Source organism: Sebastes fasciatus, chromosome 6 (genome assembly GCF_043250625.1).
Source record: "Sebastes fasciatus isolate fSebFas1 chromosome 6, fSebFas1.pri, whole genome shotgun sequence".
Taxonomy (NCBI): Eukaryota; Metazoa; Chordata; class Actinopteri; order Perciformes; family Sebastidae; genus Sebastes; species Sebastes fasciatus.
Window position 1 is genome coordinate 23,211,639 of NC_133800.1, and position 14,791 is coordinate 23,226,429.

Below are 14,791 nucleotides of genomic sequence, written 5' to 3' on the forward strand. Positions count from 1 at the left end.
GTTTGTACAACCTTGAGTGTCACACAAACAATGACACAAAGAGACAGATGTGTTGCTTTTAAGTGCTATCTGACAAGGAGTTTCCATGGAAACGCCAAGTGCTCACAGGATTCACGCTCTGCTGAATCACTACGGACCTTTATTCACACCGTCCAAGCTAATCTGTCAGTTAGTCCTCATTAGTGCTCCGAGATCAGGAGCAGACGTACTGTAGATATATATGTGAGTTAACGCTTCTCGCTTGTCATCTGTGTGTTTGCACTGCACGTCACGAGGTTTACTTTGCAGTGGTAATTTGAGATGTCATGTGCTCAGGTTTGTAATCTGAGTCTAATAGGTGGCCCTAGAGACTGAGCTTGTCAGAGCAAGTCAAACACATCTTCTATTTGTTCTTGTATCTGTTTTCATAAACAAGTATTGGTAACTAACTGCAAACACCTGATTAACATTACTACATCATAGTAAAACTCTGATTTCTCACCAATATTTTATTACCCGAATGACCACCTGACCTATCATTTCATTTACTTAAAAGACAGCTCATGACCCGAGGGGTTAATCCTTAAATTGGGTTAAATATAAAGCTGTGTCACCAAGCATGTAATTAAAGTTCACAAAGCGATTCATTCATATTAACTTTGGCATTTAGTCAAGTTAAGCAGCACAAATGTACTTATATATATGTAACAGACAACGCTGTATAAGAGACGTGTATTCTTGATGTTTCTTGATGGAGACAGAATTGTTTTTGTGTTGGACACATTTAACTTACACTTATTTGAATCAATGTTTATCTGGTTAAAACAATGAAAAGAAGTTTATAGAAGAAAATATCTCTTATTGTTAGAAAATGTTATGTATACAATCAAGAATTGACTAAGCATGTAATTTATATTACCGTGGTCTTTCTAAGCAGCAAGAGGCTTGCTCACAGATTGTACAAAATAATATCACATGCTACATTTTTGACAACATTAAAATAATTTAATTATAGGGCATTTTAGGACATCAATAAATGGTCACACATAAGCAATAATTTGGATTCAATATTTAGCAGCAAGCCATGTGTATAAATGCCTACTAAAGACCAGCACAGATATAATACTAGACATAGTCAAAATTCCCAGATATTTTATGTGTGGGAGCCAAAGTTTGGCATGCCACAACCACTATGGAAAGAACTTAATTTTTTAGTATTTTTATCCTATGTCATTCTTAAAACTCTATGCATAACACATTGTTTGTGTTATATGCTATTTATAGTTTATTTGATTTAATTATCCATTCGTCCAGGTTCCTTGTTGAATGAATTTGAGTTTTTTGTTTTAGTTTTCTTCTTCTTTATGTGAATATTTAGAAGTATAAGTATGTTATTATGTGAGGATGAGACTTTCTGAAACAATTTAGAAATAATTTTCATAATTTATGTATTCTAACTTTTCATAGGATTATATAAATTATTCCACAATTTAGATTTTTGTAAATGTTGCTTCAAAACATTTATTTTTAATTTATAACACAGTCTTTTGCATTTTATACAGACATACACTATAACAGAAGATTTCAGAACTTAATGTGCAAGTACAGAGTACAATACTATACAGAAGAGAATTGGATCATCTATAACTGTGCTTCCTGGCACAAAACAGACAGAGAAAAAAGTGAGAGAACGTTCAGCTTCAGAAAGCACAACGGTATCACCATATACTGTATCTGTCACTGGCCTCGACATCCAAAGCATAACTGTGAAACAGAAAAATACCAGACGATAGTTTTCAGTGTGCAAAGTTGTACAAAATTCTCTAAAATAATGCCAAAATGCCTCCTACTGTACATTCTCTCGCATGTTTGTGTTTTGGTTTAATATTTAGAAAGCATGAAAGTTTTTATCTAACAGACAAAGAAATGTAACAACTAAATCATTAAGACTGATTAACTTTGGGAATCAGTCTGCATTGATTACAGCACGTTTAAGGCCATTGGTTTGTTGTCTACATGCAAACGCAAACTGAAATGAAAAAAACACACAATTCATTGGGATCTTTTAAAGTACATTTACCAGTATGTAATAAAAAATAAAGCCTCACATCACTTATTGACACTGTTGTTTACATGTGTAGGCTGTGGGAATGTTTTCTGTATAATACGAGTGTTATCACATGTTGTGCCTTTCTCTAATCTAGGTCAAACTGCAGACTGGCGACAGGGACTAATGCAAATCTGCTGGGATTACGGAGGCCTCGGAGAGATGAAGCACATCCCGGGTTTAACATAGCAACCAAAGTCTGCACGTCTGCCAATATTCTACCCTGTGTGTGAAGATTCCCAGGAATCAGTAGGTTTGTGCTTGCTTTATATATCCAATAATGTAATTATCTCTCAGATTATCTCAGGAAATCACAGTAAAATAAAAGGTTAATAATCTATGTGCTTTGATTCCTAATCTCATATACCAACAGGGAGAAAGGGTAAAGGACTGCTGTGTGAATGTGCGTGAGAAAAGACGGCACGAGTGCAAGATCAGTGACACAAAAAAGAACAAGGTCATGGGATGAGATTTAGGAGATTAAGTGAAGCACTGAAGTGTTGTCAGCCATTTAAAAGGTGAACACAAATTACTGATACGGAGATAAATAGAGGTACATGCAAAACATATATAACTCAAACACATTCTCATCCCAGCTCGTCACATACGGTTGCTTTGTCACGCCCCTTGTCGTCATTTTAGATTTAGGCAGTAAAAGCACTTAGTTAGGTTTAGGAAAAAAACTACATGGTTGGGTTTAAAACTACTACGACACGAACGAACAGCTGATTGTAACGTGAAAGTGAAACTTAACGCACTGGACACGAACAGGATGAAAGGCTTGTGTTTGTTGGCCCCATTCACCACCCCTCCCATGTGTGTCTTTTTGGTCTTTAAACTATGTCACCACAGCACTTTCTCTGAGCATTTACTGTTGCTAAGGATGGGTTTACATTGTAGTTAACGGAAGCTAAAGGGCGCTAAAGGGTGCCTTGTGCAGCAGTATCAAACGCCAACGGCCGTGACAAAGCATCGGTATTTGACACCCTGGGAATGAGAATAACACACAGAAAAAGGACAATCACAACTCAGAAAAAATTAAAGCTAATAATATCTGTATAAAAGCGATAATAGAAAAATAAATACATATCGTAGAATATGGGATTAAATAATTGCCAGAAGCCACTAAGGGCAGTCTATGAGTACCAAAAGGAGGAGATGGACTAAGAGGATCCAAATGATTAGAGCCTATAGTTTCTCCTGAGGCTTTGGGGAGAAGAACAAAAGAAAAAGGCAAAAATGTAAACTCACAAAAGTGTGTGCATTCCTCAGTTGAGCTAATAAAAACATGCAATTTATGAATGCTTAATGTGCTCAAAATGATATCTTAAAAATGACTATTTTGGTGAATGTTGATTTTCCTTTTTAAAAAAACAAATTATCCACTGAGTATACTTGAAGGTTCTCTATACGGAATTCAGAGCATTTCTATTGCCTCCACACGGCTCTCAACATGGTGCCGAGAGTCAATAGAAATGCTCCCAATCTCGCATCTAGCACCTTTAGCTAAATGTTTGTCACAATGAAAGCACCATATATAACCTATAACAACGTGGATTCTGACAAACTGGCATGGTTGCAAGAAAAGAGCTGGTCTCAAAGGATATAACACAATTTTGATGCTGGGAGTTTGCAGGACAGTAATAAAGCTCTCTACTGTACATTTGAGTATTACAAGATATACAAATAGGCTTCACAACGAGACAGAGAGCGTGCATCCCATCCTGTGGTGTGCTTACATTTGCAGAGCAACGAGTACAGACTGTGGCAGGCCAGTCACACGCTAAAGGGAGTGAGATACAGAGAGAACACTAGTAATAGTCAAGCGTATGAGTGGGAGACAGCAGACAATGCCAGGCAGTAGTAACGACTATGTTTGGTCACACATCATCTCTTTTCTGAGTACTCCTCAGCGGTCGAGGCAGTGGAGGGGCTGGTGTGGTGCGCCGAGGCGTCCACCACTTGTCCGTCGGGCTGGACAGGCTGCACTGTCTCTACCAGGCTGCCGCTGGGTAGCACCACGTACCGGGCGGCCATGTCTTTGGGCTGCAGCTCCCGCATGCCCTCCTTACTGTGCCAGATCCCATAGCCAAAATACACCAAGAGACCTGGGAAAGGGACGGCACGAAATTAAAGTCAGGGCACTCTGTAAACAGGTGAGTTTTGAGAAAAGTGTCTCCACGTGGGATACAAAGCCTTAGTTTGTGAAATGTTAATGGCTTTCATATTTGATTTTCTATGGGCAAAATCAATGTATTTGAGTTATAAAAAAACAATAAACAGGCTGTTATAATAGCTCTGATGTCATTTTATGTTGTACGTTAGCCAACAAGACCAAGAGTCTGCAGCCATTTATGCGGCATAGCAGTGCTTCAAGATAAATGCTAAAGTCAGCATGCTAACATGTTAACAATGACAATGCTAACATGCAGACGTTAAAGGGGAACTACTCCCATTTTCAAAATTCATACATGTTATTCCTATGGTCTAAGACAGTCCAAAAAATATTAGTAAACATGAACAACTCTCTCCAAAATCCCCAAACTAGAGTGCTAAAACTCAAACTTGTGATGTCATAGGGTATAAAGTGTGGAGCTGCTCCATAGACAATGAATTGGTAAAGATGTTACAGATGACACTGAGAGCACCTAGAGGAATGATCTGAGTATATGGGAACATTTTCTGTTTCACAACTGACAACACTACAATAGAATAAAGCTCATTTGGGTATAAAAAAGAAAACAAACACTCTGTGGGTCCACAAAATCATCAGTCTCCCATTCATTGTCTACGGATCAGCTCCAGTCTTTTAACCTATGTCATCACAAGTTTCTTCTCTGGTTTCTGGCTTTGAGAGAGAGTAGCTCATGGTCACATATATTGATTGAACTTTACTAGACCGTGGAAATAATATATTGGAATTCTTACTTTAGGTGGTGTTCCCCTTTAAGCAGGTATTATCTTTACCATGTTCACAATCTTAGTTTAGTGTGCTCGCATGCTTACATTTGCTAATGAGCAGTAAACACAAATTACAACCGAGGCTGATGGGAAAGCAAATTTTGACCTCAGGATGTCAGACCATCTCCAATGTTAATACAGTTCATCCTGAAGGGGACATGAATGTGTGAACTAAATGTCATGGCAATCCATCAAATTGAAATTGAAATAGTCACCAACTTTACATAGTCAATGAAATCCAGTACCAATATGTATTTACTCTTTGGTGTAATATTCATTTCTTGGCTTTAACTCCACCCAAACTGAGCCAAATGAAGAAATCCCATGTTTTTTTTTCTTCAGCTGCCATTAGGGCAGGTAAGTGGCCGTTACTTTCTCCAGGGAAAGGCGTCCTGAGAGAGAGAGAGAGAGCCTAGAACTAAGACCTTGTCAAGTGTAATATTCCACGCGTGTGCATCTTGTTAACTTGCTGCAGTGTGACAGTATTCTTTAAATGGTTTACCGCTCCAGAGAAGCCTTAAGCTAATGCAGCTAATCATGTTTCCCCAGTGATCCCCCTCTTACTGACAGGGCATTAACGCTGTTTGACCACCATCTACATCCTCAGAGGGTTGATGCTGACCAAAGGGAAAACTTTCTCTATTCCCTTATAGTGCAGACGTTTGTTTAATCTCTACTTATGATGTTGATGATGTTTTATGACGGTGCATTCAGACTACGTACTTGGATAACAGCCATTTCAGGTCGGATTAGTTTGCTTTTAAGTAACCAAAATGCAAATCAGCGTTTGTGTAGGGAGGACGTTGAAAACCCAGAGCCTGAGATCAGGTGCCTTCTTACCTACGGCGATCCAAACGGTGAATCGAATCCAGGTTAGGTAGCTGAGCTTCATCATGAGGAACACGTTAATGAGGATACTGGCAGCTGGAGTCAATGGAACCAAAGGTACCTACACAACAATAGCACATCAGTCATACTCCTATCACAGCTAATGTAGTTTTCATAACAATAACAATTGGCTTCAAACAAATGCAACAATTTAATTGATATTAACTGTTGAGCATGATTTAAATGTATGTTGCTGCCAGGACAGTGAGATGAGTCATGGGGGGAAAATATACGTTTATCTGTGAGGACCAAACTGAGTGAAAGACAGCAGTATTCAATCACCATATTACACATACAGTTGTGTAATCATTCTAAAAGAGCTCACCTGGAATGTTTTTCTGTTGGTTTGTGGCTCGTGCATCCATATGAGCGCCAGGCTGACAATATAAGCTAAGCTAAAAATCACCAGCAGCATTGCGAAGCTCCAGACCGGCAGCTGAAGCTGGTGCTTTCCAAATTCTAACACGGCGCAGAAGGAGACTGAGCTCACCATCAGAGCCAGCACGCAGAAGCCCACCACCTCGCCCGGCTCACAGTTCCCAAATAGCTTGCCCAGGTGCGGTTCCCAGAAGGCCTTCAGCTGTCCCACCCCGCGCGGCTCTCTCGACGCCTGCCTCTCCACCAACTGGAGTTTGTCAGAGAAGGACTCGTACTGCTTCAGCTCCCCGCTGTCCTCGTTTATGGTCTGAGACTCTGAGGGGGCGGGAGAAGGCTCGGCGTTGGGGTTGGGAGACGTGGAAGCACTTTCCTTGGAGCTGATTTTGTCGGGCTGGAAGCGCAGGACAATGATACTCGCCGCCACAAAGGTGTATGCCAGGAGGGTGCCGATGGACAAGAACTGGACCAACGCCTCCAGGTCAAAGATGAGAGCCAGGATGGCCATGAGGATCCCAAACACCAGTATAGCAATGACAGGGACTTTGGTGACGGGGTTGACCCGTGCGAAAATGGAGAAGAACAACCCATCCTCCGCCATGGCGTACACAATCCGAGGGAGGGAGAAGAGATTACCTAGCAGCACAGTGTTCATGCCTAGAAATGGGAGCAGATAGTCATTATCAGACCATTAGTCAGATATAGCACTGTGCAGTCAATACTACTACTTATTATATTTACTCTAACAGCCATTTAAATTGTACTTCTCAATTAAAGGTTGACACTCACCACAGATGGAACCGACTGCCACAATGATTCCAGCCCAACTGTAACCCCGGCGGAAGAAAGCATCTGATAGAGCTGAGTTGGGGTCCAGTGTATGCCAGGGTACCATTAGCGTGAGCACCGTGGAGACCAGGATGTAAGCTGCCGCGGCCAGTCCGAGGGAGATCGCAGTGGCGATGGGAATAGCTTTCTGTGGGTTCTTTGCCTCCTCACTTGAGGATGCAATGACATCGAAACCCACAAATGCGTAGAAGCATGTGGCGGAGCCCGCCAGTATTCCAGACATCCCGAAAGGTGCAAAACCTCCTTCTTTCTGGCTCCAATTGGCTGGTTCAGCCAGCATAAAGCCAAATACCAGGATGAAAACAATGACAATCATGCTTACAGTGGAGAAGATATGATTGAGGTAAGAGGACACTTGAACGCCGAAGGAAATGAAGAACGAGGCAACGACTAAAATCCCCGCCGCGAGGAGGTCAGGGTAATGGGCGAGGATGGGCACGTTCCACTGCATAACGTGCGTTTCCGTGTAGTTCTGGATGGCGTGGTTAAAAATGGAGTCCAGATAGCCACTCCAGGCTCGTGCCACGGCAGCGCCGCCAATCATGTTCTCCAGAATCACATTCCAGCCAATGAGAAAGGCCCAGATCTCTCCCACGGAGACATAGGTAAACATGTAGGCAGATCCTGTTTTGGGAATGCGCGCTCCAAACTCTGCGTAACAAAAGGCGGCCAGTAGAGAGGCAAAACCCGCAAAAATGAAGGATATGATAACAGCGGGCCCAACCATGTCTTTAGCCACTGTTCCTGTCAGGACGTAAAGACCAGAGCCCACCATGCCGCCGACTCCCAACAGAGTCAGGTCCAGGGTGGAGAGGCAGCGTTTCAGTGACGTGGCCATCATGTCATCGTCCAGTGTCTTGAGCCGGTTCAGCTTCTGACAAAGGCGCACCGCCGGGCTGCAGCCTCTCGGACAAGCCGCCATAGCTACAGAGTTAGACAGGCCAGCTGGGAAGGATGGTGTTGAAACAGTCACACTGGATCCATTACCTATCTATCACACTGACCTGCAAGACACAGCACAAGCACAATCGGCCTATTGACAAAGGTATGCAGCGACAGGAAATACTGGAACGACGAGGAAAAACTACTGCAGGTGTTTTGGCGTGTTTACTGTGTCTTCTACATTCAAGTCACGTCAAGTAAACAAAGAATAATGGTTGAACTTAAAGGTCCCATATTGTAAAAAGTAAAATTGTCATGTCTGTTATAGTATAAAAGCATATTTAAGTGCTATATAAATACTGTGAAAGTATTGAAACGTTCAATATACGGAGAAATACGCACAACCCATATTCAGAAATTGTGCGTTTTAAACAAGCCGTCAGGATTTCTGTTCATTTGTGATGTGATAAAATCTACAATATTTAGACCATTACACGGTTTTAAACGTAAACATTCTTAATGTGTGCCAGTTTATTTCCGGTTGCAGACTATGTAAATGACATCAGCTGATAGGAAGTAAACATGGACCCAAACTGTTGCCTAGCGAGGCAATTCCGTTGTAATTCCGTTGAAATGAGCTAAAACGGAGCGTTTCAGACAGAGGGTAAAATACAGGTATATTCAGGCAAACAGTATGAGGAAAATAAAGTTGTTGTTTTTTAACATTACAGCATTTAAACATGTTCTAGTAGAAACACAAAATACAAGTATGACCCTGACAATGAGCATAATATGGGACCTTTATAGCAATTCTCATAGCTTGAAAAAAATAAAAATGTTGTAAAGTTTTGGTGATATAATAAAAATAAAACGTTGGTTAAATAGGACCAATAGATAGTAATAATAATAATAATAATAATAATAATAATAATAATAGCAATAATAGCAGTATAGTAAAAAAAAAAAACCAGCATATTTACTTGCAGATAATCATAATAAATAATCCCAAATGAATCCCACAAGACGTTTTAAGATGTAACCATGTCTATCTGGCTGTTTCACCACTAGATTTGTCAAAGCGGCCTGCATGTGTGGCACTGGGCACTCATCGCAGGCTATAGTCTACGTCATCTAAAAAGGCACTGATGTGTAAAATAAAAGCTCAAAAAGACAGGAACGACAGAAGATGTAGATGATGCATTTGTATTTGTTTGACTGCTGCTTTTCATCATCAGACCCTGTTTTCATCCTCTTGGTCTGGGCGGTGCAACATCCGATTCCTGCCCTCGATACCAGGCATATGGCGACAACAGGACGCCTCCGCTAGAATTACGTAACGCTTTTATTCCCCTCTAGAAATAAAAGCCCCGCCATGAACTACCGAGATGCGTTTTACACTACATCATCTCCAGTATATATCCATGACCACATACCGCACCGCAGACGACGACGGGAATAAATAAATGTCAAATTAATAATTTATAACAAAATGGAAACGGGGAAAAAAGAAAGGATCATTATAGTGCATGACTTCATCTCTCCTGGATAAGGCTGCTGGATGCAGTGTTTTAATTCGTGAGTGAGCAGGTGCGATTATAATTTAAATTCCCTTTGTAACCACAAAAAGAAATACTTCAGTATTAACATGAGAAATATACAATAGTTGCTTTACCTTTGTTGTTCAGGGTCTGTCATTTGTGCTGCAGGTCCGGTGCTGCTGCGGGAAGTTGCCTGGTTGGTTCATCGTCTGGTGATGTGATGATGGGGCAGAGCAGAAGGTGCGCCGACGACTAAAAACCAACATGCGCTGCCTGGACGTCTTCTTAAAGGCGCAGTCACCTTTATTACCTCAGAGGGCTTCCCCACTGCGCCCCATTGCCCCACCCATATTATTACAGCAGAATCATGGGGAGATTATCCGGAGCAGAGCAGGTGTTACAGCGAAGTCTGTGACCGCAGAGAGTCATCAACACATTAGGTCACCATTTCTTACGGCTGTCGTCAGAAAATGTGACCCCACTGTACCGATATTTTGCTTCTTTTTTTTTTTTTAGAGTTTTGTAAATATAATCTTTAAATTAAAAATATTAAAGCTGCAGTGGGTAGAAATGGAGCAAATATGATTAAAAAAAGTTATTGACACCCCAAATATATAGGGTTCTTGGGAATATGTTATGATTATGTATGTATGTACACGTTTGTATGGATATGTACAGTATGTATGTGTATATATATATATATATATATGTGTGTATATGCAGGTATATATGTATGTATATATGGATATATTTAACTTATTTTTTTCCCATTATTTAGACATTGTGTACAGCTAAATGCGATCCTGATTTGATTGGGGGTTTTTTTCTTCTCCTTTCCCTCTCTGCTACTGTAGGTGTGTACCTCACGAATAGGCGGGTGGACACAATGTTTATTGTATATGTAGACTTAAAAAAGGAAAAAAAATGGAAACACTCTTTTAAGTACATGCTGCTCATTACATCATGCTACAAACATGTACATTCCTTGTTCATGTAAAGTGTCAACGTCTCCAAATAAAAATGAATTAAAAAAAAACCCAAAACAGTTATTTTTATAAAACGGTCACTATATCCTGACAGTGGTGCATGAAACAGGTAATCTGATTATCAATAGCTGAACAGGTGCATGTTTTAATTGACTATTCATGGACTGATGAGTTGCAGCCTCCCATTGAAATAATTTAACTAAGTCAGTGCTACACAAACACTGCACTGAAAAAGCTTTACAGAACTCGATTATTTTAAATCATTCACAAAAGCCAAAAAACATTTTGAGACCTTTCAAAGATTTGTTTAATGACAACAAATATTCATGTAATGGGAAATCAACACAACATTTTTTTTTAATGCTACCATCCATACTGGTTTTGCTCATATGTATATCATGTCAACAATTCAATTGTTCATTGTTGCTTATTTCTGTGGGGCGGTAAACATTAAATAAAACTGACATATAAAAAGATATCAATGTAAATGTTAAGGGGTTAGCTCAATATCTTATTTGCACCCCTAGTATTAACACAACTAAAACAAATTGAACAGATCAAAAAATATTATACACAATAAAGGAACAACAGTAGCAAAATTTGAGGAAAAAAATGTCCAATACTGTTCAAATAAATAAAAAATAAAGTGTTCAAAACAGAACCAGAACACTGGAACTGACACTTCAGTCAAAGGCATCAGTGAGAGATCATCTCACTGCAGCAAGTTCACAACAGTAGTCCCAGTTACAGCCATCTCTGTGTCCTTAAGCAACATGTTGACCCTCTACTATTGTATTTCTGGCAGAGTCCGCTCCCTCAATACTCTGCTTAAATATGTATATAATTTGTCAACAACTTCCTAATTGAACAATGTGCGACATTGCAGTTAAGTGCTTTACAATCCATGTCGTCACAACCTGTTACTGCTGTTACATCCAGGACTCCAAACGTCTTACTTGTACCCTCGAGAGCCAGCCTTCTCCTGCAGGTTTTGATGGTGAGTATTACACTTATAACAACATATTGTTACATAGAACGATGCCACACGTAGACTGACACATGTTGAATCTCACCATTACTGGAATGTGAGCATACGCAGTCTGTGGCAATTGTATAATTTTATTCCCCTCTTTTTTGTCACAATTAGGCCTCTTTCTCAAATGATTCCTGATTGGGACTCCTTCTGTTGAAGCTTTAGGATCAATTCAAGTAGGTTCATCTGCATTGTCAGCTCCTGAAATAACACATAAAAAAGGTTGGAAGAGCCATTAGTCAGGACATACATCGCCATCTGCTGGACATTTGTCTGCATCACACAAAGTGAATGTTTTCTATGCTACCCTACCATTTGTGGTGTTAGTTAGTATGCAATTTAAACTACAGTGTAGACAAGTGTGGACAACCTGAGGATTAGTGGTGATATAAAATCCAGGGACTCCAGCTTTCTCCAAAGTGTTCTGCTGGTCTATCACTTTTTGATCCATTTCTGCTACAATCTTCCTATCCATCATCCTTTGTTCCTCTCGCACACGTATTTCCACAGCCTGATGACACAACACACAACTATTAGTAAACCAAAAAACAATATAGCAATAAACCATAGCCCTTTTAGTAATCAAAGGTATTGGGACTCCAATGTCTTACCTCTAGCTCTGCTTGTTGATTAGTTTTGAGAATGGCGAGGTTGTGAGACTTGCATGACTGCAGAGCATCTTTGTTCTTCCGTACAATATCTTGTTTGAGTGCTACAAACAAAAATAGGAATAACCAGTCAAGCATCATATTGACATTTTCAACTACAACCTTACACTGAGGGGCCTGTACCAGCAAGCAAATATAGTTATTGATTTAAGACAAGATAAGATATTCCTTTATTAGTCACGCAGTGGGGGAATGTGCAGTGTACAGCAGCAAAGGGGATAGTGCAGAAAACAAGATGCATCAGCTAACACAGTAAAAAAAGAGCTAAACAAAGTGTAACAAAATATGAACCATTTAAATAGAAGGAAGTATAAAAATAGGAGCAGTATATACAGTATTGACAATAAGTAGACTATTAATAAAATTGCACAATTGGAAAATGATATTGCACAGTGAGAATGAATAAATGAATGAAATTCCACCTGAAAATAACAGGTTATTGTCAGTTTTTTTGAGGGGATTCCTGTTTTTAAAGGGACTGTTTGTAACTTTTTTAGCGTATAAATGTACCGGGTCGGGATCCCATGCGCGCGCTCGCATATGTGCGCTTGAATGTGGCCGGAGTCACTGCTCCGCTGCCTGCCTGCCTTCACTAACACACCGCACGCGTTCTCGCGTTCTCGCGTTCTCGCGTTCTCACTCCACCTCTAGACGTGCATGCGCACACTACACACTGCAGGAGAGTTAGTTTAGCTCTGAGAATATCTAGTGAATGTACAGTGGACGTTTGTGAAGAAATAACTGCTGCAGCTCCTCCAGACCAACAGAGATTTCCCGTGACTTGTGAAGGGGCTCCGCAGCGAGAAACATTATCGTCTCTGACCGGGTGCCGGTGTCTCCCTGCGGGCGCTTCAGTCTAGAAGCAGGAAAAGCCAACACTAGGATCAGCATTGATTCATGGAGAGACCTCCGTCTGGTCAGCTAACATTACTGCCAAGCAGGTGAAATATAGAGTGATATTGTGGTTTTAGCTGACGTGTGTCGCCTCACTGTTTTGAGTGATGCTCGTTCATGTCTATTTAGAGCGAGCAAGCGCGAGCCCGACGCTGACTTTCATTGAATTAACGGCCACAGGTGTCGCTGTGAACAAGCATTTCTGAAAGTTACAAATAGTCCCTTTAATCTGCATTTACTCAGGTTAAGGTATGGGCTTGCTTCTTGGAACAGGCCCCTTTCTTTAGCATGTTTTCCTGAGAGAGAGAGAGAGAGAGAGAGAGCAAACCTTGGTGTGTACAGTGCAGCTTTTGCCTCTGGTTGTACAGATTTTTCTCTGTGAGGTGCTGAATATCCAGGAGCCCCTGCACAATGTCATAGACCGTCCCGTCTATGAGAGCTAGAGCCAGGTCACCCAGAGTGCTGTAGGACAGGCGCTGCTGGAAGGAGCTAAAAAACAGAAAAACAGAACAATTATCATATTTAAATCACCCTAAAGCTCAAACTGACAGCCAGGTGTGTGAAGGTAAGCAGCATCACCTGGGTAAATCTTTCACTAAGGTTTGCAGTTCAGATAACAGGTAGTAATGTCTTTCTTGATGCCTTGTAGAATCGCCGCCAATGACTCCTGGATAAACATCCATCTCCTCATCTAATGATGTCCGGTAGTTAACAACCCGCGGTAAAAGCTACTAAAAACCAGCTTAAAGTATGTTTTGTATCTGTGTTTGTTATTTAGCTCATTAGCTACCATTCAACTCCTAGGAAGGACCCCAAAGCTGCTGTCCGTCAAGATGCCTGTCTGTCTGTAGATAGATAAAACTACCAGGCTTTGTTTTGTTTTTAATTTCAAAATGACAGTATCCATAGTAACAGCAGACAACATTAAAAACATTTACTTACAAAAGAAGCATAGCGAAAACATAAACAAACAGCTGTGACAAACATAAAAGGACAACAACATAAAATAATTAAAAATAAACACTAAAAAAAAAAAAAAAAAAAAATAATAATAAAAAAAAGACCACTTAAGAGTATGACAATAATTTCACTTTAAAACTTTAAAGATATTGCATACATGCATTGCTTTTTTGTTTTGTGAGGAAGAAATTGTTGACAGATATAACTCCATTTCTTTCATAAATACAAAGAAATTAGGCTTTTTTGGGGGTAAATTTACACTTGAATTAAAATTAGATTAATAAGAAAAAATGCATTACTGTCTTTATCACTGTAACCATAGCAACCAAATATAATATTTCTATAGTACAGTGCAAAATCTGAAACCAGTTACTGATTATTACTCTCGTATTTTTGTATTATTATTATTTTTTTTGTGTTTTTTTTAAAACTCTATTCTTTCTTTTTATTATTACTATTATTATTATTATTATTATTATTATTATTATTATTATTATTATTATTATTTCTTTTCTTAATTTTATTTCAATTTTGAATGTTGAATTTGTTTTCTCTAGTGTACTTAATGAGTTTGTCTATAAGATCAACTACTTAAAAAATTGGTTTATAAACTATTGTAATTACGAACTGTAAATTGCACATATGAAAACAACCTCGAAAAAAGGAAAAAA

The 14,791-nt window shown here is 39.7% G+C and overlaps 2 protein-coding genes across 2 annotated transcripts; both read right to left on the reverse strand.

Annotated features, from left to right (window-relative positions):
- Positions 1-1,486: 1,486 nt before the first annotated feature.
- Positions 1,487-9,850, reverse strand: slc7a4 (solute carrier family 7 member 4). The gene is made up of 5 exons (XM_074638578.1): positions 9,714-9,850; positions 7,100-8,163; positions 6,261-6,967; positions 5,888-5,996; positions 1,487-4,194 (listed from the first exon to the last, which is right to left on the reverse strand). The coding sequence occupies exons 2-5, from the start codon at positions 8,079-8,081 to the stop codon at positions 3,974-3,976; spliced, it is 2,019 nt and encodes a 672-aa protein (XP_074494679.1). The 5' UTR covers positions 8,082-8,163; positions 9,714-9,850; the 3' UTR covers positions 1,487-3,973.
- A 996-nt stretch (positions 9,851-10,846) lies between these two features.
- On the reverse strand, positions 10,847-13,987 carry dgcr6 (DiGeorge syndrome critical region gene 6). Its single transcript, XM_074638580.1, has 5 exons — positions 13,740-13,987; positions 13,489-13,649; positions 12,210-12,310; positions 11,969-12,109; positions 10,847-11,799 (listed from the first exon to the last, which is right to left on the reverse strand). The coding sequence occupies exons 1-5, from the start codon at positions 13,841-13,843 to the stop codon at positions 11,722-11,724; spliced, it is 585 nt and encodes a 194-aa protein (XP_074494681.1). The 5' UTR covers positions 13,844-13,987; the 3' UTR covers positions 10,847-11,721.
- Positions 13,988-14,791: the final 804 nt, after the last annotated feature.